At 50.5% G+C, this 19,422-nt stretch overlaps 1 protein-coding gene across 1 annotated transcript in view; it reads right to left on the bottom strand.

The window, feature by feature from the left end:
• Positions 1-19,422, bottom strand: part of LOC122375726 (glutamate receptor ionotropic, NMDA 2B-like) — a gene marked incomplete at its 5' end in the record, with an annotated part of 75,398 nt that overhangs the window by 5,583 nt on the left and 50,393 nt on the right. Inside the window, 6 exons of the mRNA XM_043355225.1 lie at positions 1,580-1,685; positions 2,188-2,291; positions 2,665-2,825; positions 4,216-4,339; positions 5,973-6,085; positions 18,732-18,841. Coding sequence (XP_043211160.1) covers positions 1,580-1,685; positions 2,188-2,291; positions 2,665-2,825; positions 4,216-4,339; positions 5,973-6,085; positions 18,732-18,841 — 718 coding nt within the window. The remainder of the gene's footprint in view (positions 1-1,579; positions 1,686-2,187; positions 2,292-2,664; positions 2,826-4,215; positions 4,340-5,972; positions 6,086-18,731; positions 18,842-19,422) is intronic.

Raw genomic sequence — 19,422 nt, 5'->3', positions numbered from 1 at the left:
TATGCGTTAATAAATAAAATTAAAATCGAATAGCCAAAGCACTCGGCAAGACGTCTCGCAATTGCCCTGCAGGACAAATCGCACAATGCCTGCGAGGCCGTTTGGCACAGGATCCGAGTCTACAGGGCCACCGGTGTGGCGCGCTCCATCGCCACGCGGAACAATGACCGATCTCCAAGGACGTAGTCGACGGGCACGCTCAACGTAGGGTACAGTGAATCGCTCAACGCTTATCGGAGAGAATTCCCAACGCCATGGCACACACTTCAACTGCAGGCGCGCTGCTGCAGCCAAAAGCGTGAAGGTACTCATCATTGCGGTACAGCATAACTGCAGGCGTTTTACATCTGCCATCTAGCGGCCAGTAGTGAAGGTACGGTCATTGCGGCACAGTATCACTGCAGGCGTCTTACTACTGCCATCTAGCGGCCAGTAGTGGAGGTACGGTCATTGCGGCACAGTATCACTGCAGGCGTCTTACTACTGCCATCTAGCGGCCAGTAGTGCAGGTACGGTCATTGCGGCACAGTATCACTGAAGGCGTCTTACTACTGCCATCTAGCGGCCAGTATTGCAGGTACGGTCATTGCGGCACCGTATCACTGCAGGCGTCTTACTACTGCCATCTAGCGGCCAGTAGTGGAGGTACGGTCATTGCGGCACAGTATCACTGCAGGCGTCTTACTACTGCCATCTAGCGGCCAGTAGTGCAGGTACGGTCATTGCGGCACAGTATCACTGCAGGCGTCTTACTACTGCCATCTAGCGGCCAGTAGTGAAGGTACGGTCATTGCGGCACAGTATCACTGCAGGCGTCTTACTACTGCCATCTAGCGGCCAGTAGTGAAGGTACGATCATTGCGGCACAGTATCACCGCAGGCGCGCTGCTGGCTGGCCGGGCCGCCCGGTGCCTTGGCCGCACCGCGTTGTGAGGCGTTGCGGACGGGACAGGGCCGGGCAGGGGCGGTCGTCCCCACCAGGCCGGTTCGCGCTGCGCGGGACAAGGTGCGTCCCATGGGCGTGCTAAGCAGCTTCTTACCGGCTGTTTTTGTGTGAGCGCGGTGCCCTGCCGCCGCCGTGAGAGTAATGTTGACTGTGCGATGGCCGATGTGTGAAATATATCAAAGTGAAATGAAAACCTAGCTGCATGATGAACGGCATCAGATGTGCTTTGTTTTTATGGTGGCGCGTGGTGAGTCTGAAGTTACCAGGGTTCGATGATGACAATGTGTCAACGCTACCTTTATCAGTTGGTGTTCACCGAGTGAGCGAGCAACTTTATCTGTTGTTCAATGGGAAAATCACAGTATGAACGGCCCCACACAACCTCGCGGGCCGTAGCGATTTTTGCCGCCTTATATTTCGGCAAATGCTCCGCCGATCGACAAGCGGTCCTCTGCAGCATATAGTTCCATCTCTTCTTTCATGAGTTCACTAAACAGGATGCACGCCCATTGCACCTGGGTGACCACCATGGCACCGAGAGGGGTAAGCATTGCTCCGCAAACAGTTCAGTTCGCAGTGACTGGCTGACTGACTGCATGATTGTACTGTACGACTGCACGGGACGGAGCTCACCAGAAGCGGTGCAGCCGCTCCAGGTCCCCGTTCTGTCGGTAGTGCATGATCCTCTCGTTGAAGGCGTCGATGTGTTTGCTGTTGCGAGGAAAGCCCACGCCGTACCCTGCCAGAGAGACAACACATCAGCCCAGGCCATTCCAGTCCAATTCAGTCTTTTCCACTCTGGTATTTCCCAGCGAAAGCAATTATAGGTCGTCGGAGTTTTACTCGGGAATCTAAAATCGTTCCACAAATGAGATCATTTGAAATTATTTCCACGGCTGAGTGGTGTCTTTAAAGGCTGTTTCTAAGGTCTGCGGCTCTAATAGGCGGTCCGGCCGTATCGGTGTAAAATCGCCAGCTCATAGTGGACTGGGCCAGCAGACGGACGTCGCCTAGGGCAGACCGGGCGAAATGGGACCCGTCAACAACCACTGACCTGTCACCGACCACTGACCTGTCACCGACCACTGACCCGTCACCGACCACTGACCTGTCACCGACCACTGACCTGTCACTGACCTGTCGGCTGTCACTGACCACTGACCTGTCACCGACCACTGACCCGTCACCGACCACTGACCTGTCACCGACCACTGACCTGTCACTGACCACTGACCACTGACCTGTCATGGCGTACCACTGGCCAACGGTCAGCAGGCGGCACTCGTCATCCTGACCGGCGTGGTACTCGAGCACCGTGGCGTCGTAAATGAACGCGTCCAGCTCCCTGCAAACACAGGAGTCATAGATAAACGTCCAGCTCCCTGCAAACATATGTAGGAGTCATAGATAAACGTCCAGCTCCCTGCCACAGAGGAACAGATGGTACACTGTGCCACCATTCGTACGGCTAGGAACAGGCACTATTGGCAAAAACTGTTAGGTAAGTTTCTTGTCTGAAGGTAAGTTCTTTGTCTGATTTAGTCCATTGGAGATTATCAGAACACGTTTGAAATAGAAATGAGGAAGCAATACAGCAAAACGTAACACATATGGTGTTTTTAGTAAGAAGTCTGGTGAACTGTCAAATGTGCAGCTGTTTGCTGCTGACAGCTGCCCTGTCCCCGCCGGCGGCGGCGCGGCATCCGGCGGCAGCTCACCCGCTCTTGACGGCCTTGATGCCCTCAACGACGCTGCTCTTGTTGAACTTGAGCATGTAGTGGTGCATCTCGGGGAAGTTCTGTTTCAGCAGCGAGTCCGTGTTGCCGTGCAGGATGGTGCCGAACCGGAAATGGGGGTCCTTCCAGCGCGGGTCCCGCAGCTGCCGCGGCCGGGCAACGGGCAGCAGGGGAGAACGGGTTAGGGGTGCAGGCAGCATCTACATACATATGTATTAACCAGTACCACGCTGGGGGTATGAGGCAATATCCCTACAGCTGCTCATGTAGGTGAGAGCAGATCTAGTACTTATTCGGAATATCGTAAAAATAGCTATTCCTAATTCATTTTAGCTAAGGTAGATTTAACGCCAGGCAAGACGACATGGACCATGGATTCACCAAAAACCGTTCACAGACAGCCCATGGCAACAGCCGACTGTTATTTTCGTTGACAGCGTGTGTGACGAACTGGTGCAGCTGGAGCTGCATGGCTTGGCGTGTTCTGCGTTATGGACGGCGGCGCCCCTCCCCCCTCCCTCCCCGCTGCCGTCCCCCGTGTGTCCAGAGAGAAGAGAGAGAGAGAGAGAGAGAGAGAGAGAGAGAGAGAGAGAGAGAGAGAGAGAGAGAGAGAGAGAGAGAGAGAGAGAGAGAGAGAGAGAGAGAGAGAGAGAGAGAGAGAGAGAGAGAGAGAGAGAGAGAGAGAGAGAGAGAGAGAGAGAGAGAGAGAGAGAGAGAGAGAGAGAGAGAGAGAGAGAGAGAGAGAGAGAGAGAGGATCGCCGGCTGACAGAGCGCGGACAGAGCTCCGGGAGAGGGAGAGGACAGAGCTCTGAGAAGGACCGGCTGATCGGGCCATCGATACCCCGGCGGCTGCGGGCGGCCGGCGCCAGCTGTGACGACCAGCTCTCCCGTTATCCTATCCCCCATTACATGTCCGCCGGGCCGCCAGTTCGCTTTGTTTACCACCAGTCACCACACACGGATAAGAGATAACCGGTACTGACAGGAGATCGAGAGGACTTCCCGGCGGCAACCAAAGAGTTATGGCTGAGCTGAAGTCAGAATCGGAAACTGTAAATTTGTTTTCTCAAGTGACAGCCGCTGCCCGACCCGCACTTTTCTGATTGGCTTACAGAGCGACGGTGGATCCGACTCTGATCCCCCTAGGATCCGGAAAATTTAATGGAACAGAGTTAGGTGTCCGAATAAATCGTATGAAAACAAACACAAGCGCACATTATCGTTCAATATCTGCTACCGGTGCCCAGCGTGCGGCACGAGGCGTCTGTCCAATGCCTGCAGTGTTCTGTACTGTCCAGCGTCATGTGTCTATACTAGTGTCCGTGTACTGTTTCCGCTGTCTTGTGTCCAGAGTCCATATATCAGTAATAATAGTGTGGTGTCTTGGGCTCTGTGTCCACTGTCCACTGTCCACTGTACGTTATCCGCTGTCCAGTGTACAGTATCCGCTGCCCTGTGTCCTATATCCGCTGTATAGTATCCACTGCCCCGCACCCTGTGCCGCAGCGGCCGCCCCGGCGCGCTCAGCTCACCCTGTGGTCGTCGATGCCGTCCAGCTTGTAGTACTCCTCGCGGGTGATCATGAACGCCGCCAGGTTGGCCGTGTAGATGGCCAGGAAGATGAGCGCAAACAGAGCCCACACGTTGGCCATGAACCTGGTACCGCAGACAGTAGCACAGTCGGTAACAGGGCGCCCATACGGTCGGTAACACGGTAACAAGGCGCCCACACAGTCGGTAACAGGGCGCCCACACAGTCGGTAACACGGCGCCCACACAGTCGGTAACAGGGCGCCCACACAGTCGGTAACAGGGCGCCCACACAGTCGGTAACAGGGCGCCCACACAGTCGGTAACACGGTAACACGGCGCCCACACAGTCGGTAACAGGGCGCCCACACAGTCGGTAACACGGCGCCCACACAGTCGGTGACACGGCGCCCACACGGGACACAGTCGGTAACACGGCGCCCACACAGTCGGTAACACGGCGCCCAGAAGTTGTCCATGAGCCTGTCCAGCGCAGCGCAGCCGGTAACTATTGCTAGTTCGTAACCATACGATCTAAGTAGTTAAGTAACTGCCTGGAAATGATCAGTGTTTTATGATGGTGTTTTCGTGTCTCCACCTGGCTTATTCTACGTCCCACGACAAAGGTATGCCGGGTAATGGAGCGCTAGGGCCCAACTGAGGACCGAGGTCTGATATAGCAGAGCACGCGCGGCGGTTGGGGGGGGGGGGGGTGCGACGAGCTCCTCCCGGCTGATAGCTATTAGCGATTACATTGATTAACACTTACTTGGCGCGACTTTAATTAGCTGAACTGATTTGCATAGTTCAAACTCAGACAATTTCCGAACAAGGGCCTGTTTTCTTGCGGCTCCTACAAACCGGATTTCGGAAGGTTCATCTGATCTGCTACATATGTAGGTGTTTCATCTGGCATAAATGCTAGGTACGTGTAGCTATCTGTCTTGGCCACTCTTCACCTTCTTTTCAAATTTAATCCTATCTGTGTCGCTCGATGCATCAATATTATCAGGAGTTGAATGATTGGTTTTCAACAATGTCGGGCTGCTTTAAAAGCGGATGGGATTGTGCACTTATCTGTACGATGCGCACAGTTCCAGTGACTGCAGAACGATGTTCCACTTTTCACAGGCATTTAATTGTTTGGAGTGATAGGCTGTGCCGCATCACACGAACTGAGTTCACAACTAAATGCTGTGACCTAGCGTTTACAAAAAACATGATTAATTGCGTGATAAACGGCACAACTTACCGTTCTACTCAGCTGATAACTTCTGAGGAGTGGAACATCATTCGGTAGTCAACTGTACAATTAAATGGGCAATCAGCAAAGAAAAATGTTTTAGTGCTTTCCAACTATTGTAAATTCAATTGACACATGTTGTTTTTATTTAGCAAATTGAAGAATACTGGCCATCGTTAAAACTTAAAACTTCTCTCATGGCTCTGCTCTGACCGTGTGCTGTACATTGTGCAGTGTATATGTACGGTTGATGTGTATATGATCAGTGTATATGATCACCTGAGTGTAGGCTATGTGTGTGCGCGCGCGTATGTGTGTGCACTGTATGTATATGTCTTGTTTTTCTAGTCAAGTGTGTACAACTATGTGACTTGACCTGCTATTGGGCTATGTCTGTTTGATGATTAATACAAGATACACAAGATACAAGATACAAGATGCAAGATACAGTACACGGTGTACAGCCGTCCCAGAGTGCTCTGACCTGGCGGTATGGCCGTCCCACAGTGCCCTGACCTGGCGGTGTAGCCTCGGGGCACGTCGAGCTCCACGGCAGCCTGAAACAGGATGGCCCAGACCATCCACAGCGTGCGGAACAGCGAGAATTTGTAGTCGGACGGCGGCGCCACCTGACGGACAAAAACAAACGCACCGATCGGACCGAGGTCGGTCACCGACCAGATAATAGCCGTTTTCACACTGGCCATCCGGTACACATTTGGTGCAGATTAGGTGCAGAATTGGTGCAGATTTTGTCAAGGCATGCTCAGTGTACTTCTAAAAAGCTATCGGTTTGTGTTGCATGGAAGCTTATATACCTCACTTTCAAATTATTAGGCTTTGTTTTCGATTAAAACACTGAAATAAATTCATGATATGAAGATACATAGGTATTTGCTGTACGAGTAAAAGGGAGTTGGTGAAGATTTGGTCAAATTCGTCAGATAGCCCGTCGTGAAAACGACTACTACCGTTCGGACCGGGCCGCTGGCCAGACACTCCCACTCGGACCAGGTCGCTGGCCAGACACTACCGCTGGGACCGGGCCAGACACTACCGCTGGGACCGGGACAGACACCACCGCTGGGACCGAGGTCGCTGGCTAGATACTCCCGCTCGGGCCGGCGCGGGCCGCCGCGCTGGCCAAACAGCTCCGCTATGTTGGTGAAGTCAACATTTTCTCAACATTTTCTCACGTCGTTTTGCGTATCCAATAAAAACAGCCGTATTTTTTGTATAACGCTTTAGTTTTGTCTCATCTTCTAAGTGACCTATGTGTATAAGAGAGCGATGCGGGGGAAAGTGTGGTAAATTGGTCTTTTTTTTTAGAAAACGATGTACCCGAATGTAAAGACACTTCTCTGTATTGTGCCAACGCTAGCTGGCCTTTCATTCATGTTTCTTTGCGGGATTAAAACTTAAAAGAAAAGATGATGAAACAACCACTCGTGTGAAAATTTTGACGCCATTCAAAGGTCTGAGACAAATATCCCGGCTAGCGGGATAGCCTGGCCAGTGCAGGGCTGGGGCACTGGCCAGGCTATCAGACGTCAGAGGTCCGAAACGTATGTCACCAGTGACTGAAGTGTCAGCGGTCGGAACCGTATGTTACCGGTGACTGAAGTATCATCAGCGAAAAGTTTTCTATATATGGTTCCCAGACTACTCGATTTTGGACATAGACTATTAACCCTAGAACGCCTAGGGGGGGGGGGGGTTGTATCACCCCCCCCTGAGGTTTTTTTCGAAGTGCACGCTCATGGGTGGAGAATGTTTGAAAAAGTTACCCCGGCCGGCGACCGATAGTCGGAAAGACGACTAAGCTCACGTTGTTGTCAATGATCATCATAAACAAACCCCTATTCTGACCCATGGTAATGGAATAATGGACGTTGTGTTTGTTCAAGGGTGAGCGTTGTATCCGACATTGTTACGGAGCGAGCGAAGCGAGCGTAGTCTTTCCTTAGATTAACGGAAATTTCTGAGTATGAGCGGCCGGCCGGCCGGCCGGCCGGCCGGCCGTGGTCACGCTTTTGCGAGGCTTATATCTCAGCAACCACTTGACCGATTTACACGCGGTAATTTTTGTAGGGTAGCTTCATTCCTTCTACCAAGCATTGGACTATTCCCGATGCATGTGGGTGACCCCTTATGCACGTGCCACGTGCAAAACGAAGAGGTGTCACTTTTGTAATTGTTGCAATATTTCGGTAACTACTTGGCCGATTGCGCTGAAAGTTGGCATGTAGGTAGGCACCCACTAGGCACTGCATACACATGTGCCAGAGTTGGGGTGCTGCTGCACGTGCGCACGTGCAGGGGTCGTTTCCAGATCTCGAGAACGGCTGGACCGATTGCGCTCAAATTTGGTACACGGTTAGGGACCGGTTAGTAGGGTGCCGTGCACAAGTCAGTTGGGACCCATTTTGCACGTGCGCACGTGCAGGGTGCCGCTTCCAGATCTCGAGAACGGCTGGGCCGATTGTGCCCAAATTTGGCACATCGCTAGAGACCAGTTAGTAGGGTGCCGTGCACAAGTCAGTTGGAGGTACCCCCTCGCAATTTCGCACGTGCAAGGCCCACTCTCTCGCTCGCTCCGTTAGTCGCCCCAAAAGGCGTTATACTGGTATCATTACGGAGCGAGCGAAGCGAGCGTAGTCTTTCCTTAGATTAACGGAAATTTCTGAGTATGAGCGGCCGGCCGGCCGGCCGTGCGGACGCTTTTGCGAGGCTTATATCTCAGCAACCACTTGACCGATTTACATGCGGTAATTTTTGTAGGGTAGCTTCATTCCTTCTACCAAGTATTGGACTATTCCCGATGCAATTGGGTGACCCCTTATGCACGTGCCACGTGCAAAACGAAGAGGTGTCAGTTTTGTAATTGTTGCAATATCTCGGTAACTACTTGGCCGATTGCGCTGAAAGTTGGCATGTAGGTAGGCACCCACTAGGCACTGCATATCCATGTGCCAGAGTTGGGGTGCTGCTGCACGTGCGCACGTGCAGGGGTCGTTTCCAGATCTCGAGAACGGCTCGACCGATTGCGCTCAAATTTGGTACACGGTTAGGGACCAGTTAGTAGGGTGCCGTGCACAAGTCAGTTGGGACCCGTTTTGCACGTGCGCACGTGCAGGGTGCCGCTCCCAGATCTCGAGAACGGCTGGGCCGATTGTGCTCAAATTTGGCACATCGCTAGAAACCGGTCAGTAGGGTGCCGTGCACAAGTCAGTTGGATTGGAGGTACCCCCTCGAAATTTCGCACGTGCAAGACTCACCCCCTCGCTCGCTCCGTTAGTCGCCCCAAAAGGCGCTATACTGGTTCATAACATTGTTGGCGATGATTGAAAAGGCGATTTTCTTTTAAGTGATTTTTTTACTTAAACTTATGCAATTTCACAACATATCCAAACCATACCTATCATGAGTCATTATGAGTAAATGTTGCGTTTTCAGCTTCTTATTGTGTCTCAAAATAGCTACAAAGAGATGACAGCTCACCTCGTAGGAGCTTTACAGAGAAAATTGAACGTTCGAACCAAAGCACTAAAATGGGTCACTGACATCCAGGGACACAGTCTTTTTCAATGTTGGGTGGCTCAACCTCTTATAAGACAAACAGAGAGTCTATCCAGGGATATCGACCGGTCCCAGTCTCGTAGCTCAATCGCTTGAGCGTTGGACTCCGCGTGGCGAGAGCACGCGTTCCGGTTACAACAGTCCGAGCTCGAAGCGTGACGGACGCTCGGTGTATGAGCATCCTGACGGCTACGCACTGATGACGGTATGGTTGCGGTTTGTGGCAGGCCAGTCGAAGGCAGTGAGGTCAAGCAGTGGTTCAAAAAAGTGCGGCGAAGGCGCGCCAAATTTTCGAAACTGAACACGATTTGAGAGCAATCCTGGCATTGGCAACAACACGCGGTGCTAGGGCTCAACGCCACCGCATGGTAAGTTGAGTACCTAAATAGCGTAAATACCCTCCTGATTTGCAGTATTACGCCCATGGCAGTCAACATCCGAAAAACGACAGTTTTCTTTTCTCGTATGGCGACAGCTTTTAGGATTTACAAGAGTGGAAAAGTTACCCCGGCCGCGCCGGGGTAGGCTGAAAGTTACCCCGGCCACGGCCGGGGTGGCCGGGGCATGTTCTCCACCCATGTGCACGCTAAACGGCTTGTCGTAGCGGGCTGAAATTTTCAATACCCTCTGGGGCAACCTTTGCGCATCTTTTGCCGAAAAAAAATTGATCGGGTCATGTCAGGTCACGGAGTTATGACGTCATAAGAGGTACAGCCTCCGGCCGACAGTTACCAAACGTGTGCGCCGAATCCCTAGGTTTTCTGCCGGTGATACCCACATTGTTTGATGGATCATGATGAAACTTCCCATGCATGTTGGGGCAAGCATTGGCTATCGTGTGGTGCAAGAAAATTGACCGGGCAGGTCAGGTCACGGAGTTATGACGTCATAAGAGGAACAGCGTCCGGTACTATTTTTGAAAAGCGCCCGAACCACTATTTTGCTAATTCTTGTCACCTCAATGGGAATATGCAGCAATATTAGCTTCTATAAGGAGCAAATGGACCTTCCAAATCCAAAAATACAATCAGATTTCAAAAATTTAAATTTTGATTTTTCGAATTTCTGCCGCCGACTGTGACCTTGCCGACTTCCGGCGCTCCCAACGCGCCATTTTTAGAGCTAGGGAAACGAAATACATACCAAACGATAGAGAATTGATCAAGGAACACGATAGTGAAGGTTTCAAGTCGATATCTCCCACCGTTTTGCCGCAATCGCCGCGGAAAGTTGAAAAAAGTCTATTTTTCCGAAAATTTGACCTTTGACCGGTCAAAAGTAGGTCAAATGTTGACCTAGGACCAAAAAATATACCACCAATCGCGAGATCTCGTTGAGAGCAATCCGTTGGTTTTTTCCGCTAAGCTCTACGACCTTCCGTTTCGAAACGCCAGGGGGGGGGGTCGTAACAACCCCTGGTCGTTCGTGTTATGAGAAATGGCCTGGTCGTGCGAGGGTTAAATATGAGCATAGTTATTACTTTGACGTGAACGGGGAGGGCAAGGAACTGAAATACAAAGCCGAAAATCAGCTTCGTTTGACGGTCTGGAAAAACTTGTATTTTTGACTGCAAAGTTGTCTTCAATAGCAAGCGAAACAGGGGTTGGGTCGGCAAGTGGAAGCTTTTCAATCCCATTTGTATTTTAGCGTGGTGATACGGCATTTGACCTGATCCCGGGTGACAGCGGGCCTGCTAGCCTCTCCGCATACATTGGCTCCGCATAGTCCCGCTCAGCGAACAAATGCCCTCTCTGAACAGAGCTTTACCCGATTGTCGAAACAAGATCGACAAACACTGAACGTTTCCCTGGGTTTTCTATCGCCGACTCGAGTGTTTGCGATCTCGGAGGCCTGGGTGCAAAAAGGAGCTGTCGATAGCTGATTGGACATGTAAAGGATATGCAGAGGAAATGGCGGTCATCTGTCCCCGGCCCCACCCAGCGAACGGTATTGAAACATCTCTGCCGTGTGTTGACGGCGCTGGAAGTTCGGCGGCGCGGCCAGGGAAATGGCAGCCATCTGACACTGATGGCGGAAACGACCCCCCCCCCCCAACTGACAGCGGCGGCGGTCCGAGGGGGGAGGGGCTAACAGCGCCACTGCGGCGTCTGGTCAGGGCACGGGGCGCGCCACCACCGCGGCCGGCGCGGCGCGGCTGCCCGGAGCACCGGCTGCAGCCTCAGTCACCACAGGTCGGAACTCACATTCAGTCATTCTGCTCTAGTTTAACGTGCTTTTCTGATCAGCCAATGAATACATTCAGACCTGAAGCATTTTTCCAAAAGACAAAACGGTTGTTACTCCTAGGGTAATAAAAGTGTTTAAGATATCATAGAATATTGATTGATGACGTTTTCCTCGAATTAACAAATATTAGCCGTTTTCACGACGGCCATCTGGTATACATTTGGTACACATTTGGTCAGATTTGGTGGAAATTTGGTCAAATAAGGTTCCGTGTGTTTCTTCGTAGCTATAAGCTAGGGTTGCGCTAATTGCTTATATGCCTTTTTTTGTCATACTATCAGACAGTATCATCGACTAAAACACTGAAATTATTTCATAATTTAAAGATATGTGCTGTAAAAAAGATTAGGTACAGATTTGGCCAAGTTAGGTGCATTCGCCAGATAGCCCGTCGTGAAAACAGCTATTTAGTAGTCGAAAAGTGTATACCTTCTCTCACTTTTAACCCGCGCCCCGTAGGGCTATCGGCGGACCCTACCACCCGTAGGGGAGGGGCCGTTTCGGCCCCCCCTAAGATCTCGGAAATTTACCGGCCGATTTTCAAAATTCAAACGGTATTCGATAGCCCCACCGGGGAACTACCTTGTGACCAAATTTCATTGACCTAGGTCAAACCGATGACGTCACAGGTCAGGTCAAAGGTCGGATTTTCACCGTTAACAGGCATTTCAAGAAATGTGTTGTGAAATCGAGTAAATTGGTAATTTATTGAAAACCATCGATGGTACATTGTTCGTCAAACACATACTTTACTATCTGAGGTCACTGATACCAGGTCAGGTCACAGCGAGGTCAGGTCACCGGGGGTCACAATATGAAAGTGTCGTGTGATACATGTTTTATGGTCCATTTTACATGACAAATGCGATTATGTGGGTTAGGCAGCCTTTGGGGCCAGCCTGGGTCACATTTTGGTGAAGGTCAGGTCAAGGTCAGGTCAAATTAGGTCAAATTTCAAAGTTGATATTTTTGCATAAACTGGGTATCGATTCGATGCAGCTCGTCACGGGGAGTCTAATGGTGGTCTTTGTTCTGCTCTACGAGGTCTACAATTGCCAAAAATTGAGTTTGAAAATTTGACGTCATCATTTTTGAACAGTTTTTTTCGCTATAACTTGGCCAAAAAAGGAGTTATCGATCTGAAATTTGGTATGTAGATAGAAGACGGTAGGTACTATCACATATGTTCCGGTTTTTTCGAAACTCAAAAAACTTTTTGGATTTTTTGGCTAATATATCCAAAAAAATGCTTTTTTGGTTTTTGGGGGTCAAAACTCGAAAATCTCAAAAATCTGAGATAGCAGTTTTGTAGCCCTGTCAATTCTACACCTTTTATGTGTTGATCATTTTTCTGTATCTTCAAAGCTGTAGGCCTGACAGGTCTTCTCGCGAAGGTCTTTTTTCGGTCGAAAATGGCAGAACATGACGCCATTCTGACGTCATTTGTGGCCAACCTATCATAGCCTCTGGAAAAATTTTTGGTCACAATGTGTAAAATTGATGCTCGGAGGGGTCCTGAAAGTTTGGTGGCGATATCTCCAGCCGTTTAGGAGATATTGACGGAAAAGGACAGGGAGGGGCCGTTTCGGCCCCCCCCCCTACGGGGCGCGGGTTAAAGTGAAATATTCTCAATGAGAATATATTACTATAAATTAACTTTGAAGCGACCTTCTCCTTGATATTATGTCAAAAATGAAAGAATTATTTACATGTGCATTCGGGTACAGCCCATCATCAGGTGTATAAGAATATATTACTTTAATATAAGTGACAATGTACTAGTTTCGACTTCAAAATATTTCTTTATTCGAGGGAAAGGTCATTAAAAATATTCTACGATATTGTAACGAGATGTTTCTCGCGAGAGCACATAACAACATATCTTCAATTAAGCCGTTTAAAATGGAAGTGACTAGTGAATAAATATTCCATTTACGAGTAGGTATGTATGTACCCAGTACCAGGGTAAGAAGCTGATGAATGTTGCAGGTCCGTTCCGTTCCGACTCAGCAGAGGCATGGGATGCGTGTTGTATGTACAATAACTACAAAAAGGGCAGCAGTTTAGCAGTGCAGTCGCAGTGCAGCAGTTTAGCAGTGCAGTGACAGTGCAGCAGTTTAACAGTGCAGTGACAGTGCAGCAGTTTAGCAGTGCAGTGCCAGTGCAGCAGTTTAGCAGTGCAGTGACAGTGCAGCAGTTTAGAAGTGCAGTGACAGTGCAGCAGTTTAGCAGTACAGTGACAGTGCAGCAGTTTAGCAGTGCAGTGACAGTGCAGCAGTTTAGCAGTGCAGTGACAGTGCAGCAGTTTAGCAGTGCAGTGACAGTGGCTGCAGTTTAGCAGTGCAGTGACAGTGCAGCAGTTTAGCAGTGCAGTGACAGTGGCTGCAGTTTAGCAGTGCAGTGACAGTGGCTGCAGTTTAGCAGTGCAGTGACAGTGCAGAAGTTTAGCAGTGCAGTGACAGTGCAGCAGTTTAGCAGTGCAGTGACAGTGCAGCAGTTTAGCAGTGCAGTGACAGTGCAGCAGTTTAGCAGTGCAGTGACAGTGGCTGCAGTTTAGCAGTGCAGTGACAGTGCAGCAGTTCAGCAGTGCAGTGACAGTGCAGCAGTTTAGCAGTGCAGTGACAGTGCAGCAGTTTAGCACTGCAGTGACAGTGCAGCAGTTTAGCAGTGCAGTGACAGTGCAGCAGTTTAGCAGTGCAGTGACAGTGGCTGCAGTTTAGCAGTGCAGTGACAGTGGCTGCAGTTTAGCAGTGCAGTGACAGTGCAGCAGTTTAGCAGTGCAGTGACAGTGCAGCAGGTTAGCAGTGCAGTGACAGTGCAGCAGTTTAGCAGTGCAGTGACAGTGGCTGCAGTTTAGCAGTGCAGTGACAGTGCAGCAGTTTAGCAGTGCAGTGACAGTGGCTGCAGTTTAGCACTGCAGTGACAGTGCAGCAGTTTAGCAGTGCAGTGACAGTGCAGCAGTTTAGCAGTGCAGTGACAGTGGCTGCAGTTTAGCAGTGCAGTGACAGTGCAGCAGTTTAGCAGTGCAGTGACAGTGGCTGCAGTTTAGCAGTGCAGTGACAGTGCAGCAGTTTAGCAGTGCAGTGACAGTGGCTGCAGTTTAGCAGTGCAGTGACAGTGGCTGCAGTTTAGCAGTGCAGTGACAGTGCAGCAGTTTAGCAGTGCAGTGACAGTGCAGCAGTTTAGCAGTGCAGTGACAGTGCAGCAGTTTAGCAGTGCAGTGACAGTGCAGCAGTTTAGCAGTGCAGTGACAGTGCAGCAGTTTAGCAGTGCAGTGACAGTGCAGCAGTTTAGCAGTGCAGTGACAGTGCAGCAGTTTAGCAGTGCAGTGACAGTGCAGCAGTTTAGCAGTGCAGTGACAGTGCAGCAGTTTCCCAGCTAACAGGAAACGTTACTACAACGTTGTCACGACGTCGTGTTTCGGTAAGTTGCGAAATTACGTTTTAATTACGGTGTAGCAACGTTCTGAACGTTGTGAAGCCATGGTTTGGTCCGAAAGTCGTGGTAAAACGTCGTGACAACGTTTTATTGGTACGTTGCAGCAACCGCGCACTTGCAGCATTATATTTTGATAATGCATGGTGACATATATGGCCATATAATGCATTTTCTTTGACTTTCAATGCGCATATTCAGTTTTCATCGTTAAATTTGACATATTTTAACACTTGGACTGTTCACGTTGTCAGCTGTTGGTCGCCAACACGTTGCTAAAACGGTTTTTCACAACCTTGACATTATAGGTACTGAATAACTAGCGGTGTTTTTACAAGTAAATTCTGATACCTTTCTCTCTCTATCGCTCTGTAATATATATATATATATATATATATATATATATATATATATATATATATATATATATATATATATATATATATATATATATATATATATATATATATATATATATATATATATATATATATATATATATCAGAGTATTTGGGCAGGATATTTTCTTTGAGGCATATGTCGTTAAACAGCACCGCAGTTTTGGCTTTAGATAGTTTTCTGTTAAGTTTTTGTATCTTGTTGAAAGTTTTCTTGATTGAATCAGGAACTGTATTGATTATATCGGTTATACTCATTTAAGTCATGTTTTCCGACGCGTTGACATGACTTAAATGAGTATAACCGATATAATCAATACAGTTCCTGATTCAATCAAGAAAACTTTCAACAAGATACAAAAACTTAACAGAAAACTATCTAAAGCCAAAACTGCGGTGCTGTTTAACGATATATATATATATATATATATATATATATATATATATATATATATATATATATATATATATATATATATATATATATATATATATATATATATATATATAACATGTGTAAATTGCAAAGCGTCATTGGCATGTTTTGCAACATCACAGGCGGAGCTAGAGGCTTGCAACTATCCCTATGTAAACGCGGCTGTTATCCGCGGCTGCCAGCAAGCCACGCGGGCCGCCACTCAGGCGAACGGTGGCTCGCGCCCTGACCTCGCCTGAGGGGCCGTGACGTCAGTGTCACCGGCCGGCGTTCAGAGCCAGCCGGCCGAGCCGCAGTCTACGCGGCGCGAGCGAGCAGTGAGGGCCGGCGGCGGGCGCGGCTGAGATAGCTGGAAGATGAAAGATAGCGCCAGTTGTCTGCGTTTGATGCGATTGTTGCTCTGACTGGTAAGTCAAAGTACCATTTACGAGTAGCATTTGCAAGAGTGTGCCTTGTAATATCGTGCGGTCTAAGCTATAGTTCATTGTAGCTCTAGCCTCTAAGGTGTTGACATGTTTGATCTAGCCTGTTGCACTGTTACGGAAAGTGGTGCAGGTATTTTTGTGATTTTTTTCATGAATTGAATGTCTGATTTTCCCTCATGTCTTCCCGCAGACGTCCTGCAACTCGTCAGCGCGCCTTGTGGCAGGCCTACTGTCGGCAATGCGGTAGCGGAGTGGCTGTCCGGAAGCTGCGACCGGAACGGGGGGTGCGCAGACCGTCTAGTCAGGCATTGCCAGCTGCCTAGGGACATCGAGGCCGCAAATGAGCCGGTGCCTAACGGTCCGCCGAGTGATCCTCCCAGCGAGGGTTAGTGAAGAAGTGAACTTCCATCAGTTCTGGCGTGCTAGCGGCTAGCGCCAGAGCCGGTAGAACCCAATTCCGTCCCACGCCCCCATGGGGGCGCCCCTGGGCCCCATGCCCCATCACCGATGCCGTCGTTTTTTTTTGTGTAAATTGACCTGTATGATGTATTGAAATATACACTTCTTACATGCCTTTTTTACAAGTCTAGAGAACGGGAAGAGAGCGTCGGAAACACATTCTGAGTATGTTGCGAACACGTTGAGAGGGCGTTGCGAAAATGTTTAGGACGTTTACTCAGGGTCGCAGGGACGGCAATACGAAGTAGCGGCAACGTGGTGCGCACGTGATAAAAACGTCGCAGAGACGTTGCCAAAGCGTTCTATACTCCTTGTAGTTACGTTGCGGAAACGTGGTGACAACGTTCCAGAAACACTGTTGGTACGTTACAGAAAACATTTCATAACGTTGGCGGGACGTTGTAAGAACAGTTTTGGGACGTCACGGCCACGTTACAGAAACGTTGTGATGACATTCAAATGCATGGTCGGATGACGTTGTCACGCCGTTGTCTGGAGTCTACAAAATTACGTTGTCACAACGATAAATCGGGACGTTGTGGTAACCATTTGACAACGTTTAAACGACGTTGTAACAACGGCAAATTGTTAGCTGGGTTAGCAGTGCAGTGACAGTGGCTGCAGTTTAGCAGTGCAGTGACAGTGGCTGCAGTTTAGCAGTGCAGTGACAGTACAGCAGTTTAGCAGTGCAGTGACAGTGCAGCAGTTTAGCAGTGCAGTGACAGTGCAGCAGTTTAGCAGTGCAGTGACAGTGCAGCAGTTTAGCAGTGCAGTGACAGTGCAGCAGTTTAGCAGTGCAGTGACAGTGGCTGCAGTTTAGCAGTGCAGTGACAGTGGCTGCAGTTTAGCAGTGCAGTGACAGTGGCTGCAGTTTAGCAGTGCAGTGACAGTGCAGCAGTTTAGCAGTGCAGTGACAGTGGCTGCAGTTTAGCAGTGCAGTGACAGTGCAGCAGTTTAGCAGTGCAGTGACAGTGCAGCAGTTTAGCAGTGCAGTGACAGTGCAGCAGTTTAGCAGTGCAGTGACAGTGCAGCAGTTTAGCAGTGCAGTGACAGTGCAGCAGTTTAGCAGTGCAGTGACAGTGCAACAGCTCAGCGGTCCAGAGTGGAGCCGACAACCACAGGCCGGTCGGCGAACAGTGTAGACCGCGCACAACGGACTGCGGACGGCAGGGCTAGCGGTCAGCCAACAGCCGCCCAAAGGAAATATACCGATACCACTTCTTCAAATTATGTAGTCTTTTTTATGATTTTTATGCTTTAAATGATCAGAACAGAAAATATTTACAAAAGGATTTTTTACTATTTGCATACCTATAAGGAATAACCAGGGGCGCGGGAACTACTTTCCGACTGGGGGGCACACCATAATAGAGATCAACCTAGGGTACCCCCAAATCTAGTTTTCTCACCGGTTTTAGGCCACTTGTTTTTCATCCCTCGGCTTTTTCAACAAAAAAGAAAACATTTGCAAAAAAGTGTGGTATTCCGTCTCAAAGCTGTGGGGGCACCACCCCCACGGCCCCAGAGTTGGGGGGGGGGGGGCAAGCTGCCCCCACTGCCCCCCGGCTCCCGCGCCTATGGGAATAACTTTATTCCATCCTTGATGGAGGGTAGCTAGCGGTGGCGCGGAAAATTTTTACGCGTTGACCAATCATACTGCGTAGTTCAAAAGCAACTGCATACTGATTGGCTGAGCTTAGCCTCTGCGACAGGTGGCTGCATTCTTGGCATTCTTCTACAAGTGAAACATTCCTCTACAACTTAGGCACTCTTTTCGGAACGAGAAATGGAAACCTTTGCCTATGGGTGATCATTAGGGCGTAAAAATCTCCTGATTTGTGCTTGTCTCAGCTCAAGCTACAAAACTGCTAATCCAGTTCATAATTCCATGTTAAAGTGGTATATTCCTTTTAAGTGGTATCTAGCGGGACGGCCGTGTCCAATGCTCTAATGTCCGCCGCTGGCCGTACTGCCCCCCCCCCCCCCGTCCGCCGCTGGCCGTACTGCCCCCCCCCCGTCCGCCGCTGGCCGTACTGACCCCCCCCCCCACCACGTCCGCCGCTGGCCGTACTGCCCCCCCCCCCCCCACCACGTCCGCCGCTGGCCGTACTGCCCCCCCCCCCCGTCCGCCGCTGGCCGTACTGCCCCCCCCCCGTCCGCCGCTGGCCGTACTGCCCCCCCCCCCGTCCGCCGCTGGCCGTACTGCCCCCCCCCCCCACGTCCACCGCTGGCCGTACTGCCCCCCCCCCGTCCGCCGCTGGCCGTACTGCCCCTCGACGTCCGCCGCTGGCCGTACCTTCATGTCGTATCCGATGGGGGAGAGCCACTCGAAGATGAAGATGGCGGCGCCGGCGGCCTGGATGGCCACCAGAGCCACCAGCAGCCAGGAGGCCGTGTCAAACGGCTCTGGAACCGGGCACAGGCCGCGGTCAGACGGGGACAGGTCAGGTCACAGGCCGCGGTCAGACGGGGACAGGTCAGGTCACAGGCCGCGGTCAGACGGGGACAGGTCAGGTCAGGTCACAGGCCGCGGTCAGACGGGGACAGGTCAGGTCACAGGCCGCGGTCAGGCGGGGACAGGTCAGGTCAGGTCACAGGTCAGACGGGGACAGGTCAGGTCACAGGCCGCAGTCAGACGGGGACAGGTCAGGTCACAGGCCGCGGTCAGACGGGGACAGGTCAGGTCAGGTCACAGGTCAGACGGGGACAGGTCAGGTCACAGGCCGCGGTCAGACGGGGACAGGTCATGTCACAGGCCGCGGTCAGACGGGGACAGGTCAGGTCACAGGCGACCTAAAACTGTACCTTTGCCAAAATGTCCGGCCTTAATCAAGCCGAGCTGACATTAAGCTCAGTAATCTACTCCGAGTACATCTATCCGACGTACATCTATCGTTCTGAGCGATCGTGAAAACCGGTGAGTGCTGTCACCCAGTCCCCTCAGGAACGCACTAAGCCCGGCTGACGGCTGTATGATGCCCTTATTG

The sequence above is a fragment of the Amphibalanus amphitrite genome, unplaced genomic scaffold (genome assembly GCF_019059575.1).
Source record: "Amphibalanus amphitrite isolate SeventyFive unplaced genomic scaffold, NRLGWU_Aamphi_draft 001904F_arrow, whole genome shotgun sequence".
NCBI classification, from domain to species: domain Eukaryota; kingdom Metazoa; phylum Arthropoda; class Thecostraca; order Balanomorpha; family Balanidae; genus Amphibalanus; species Amphibalanus amphitrite.
Note: the sequence above shows the minus strand (reverse complement) of the source record. Positions and strands in the feature narration are given on the sequence as shown.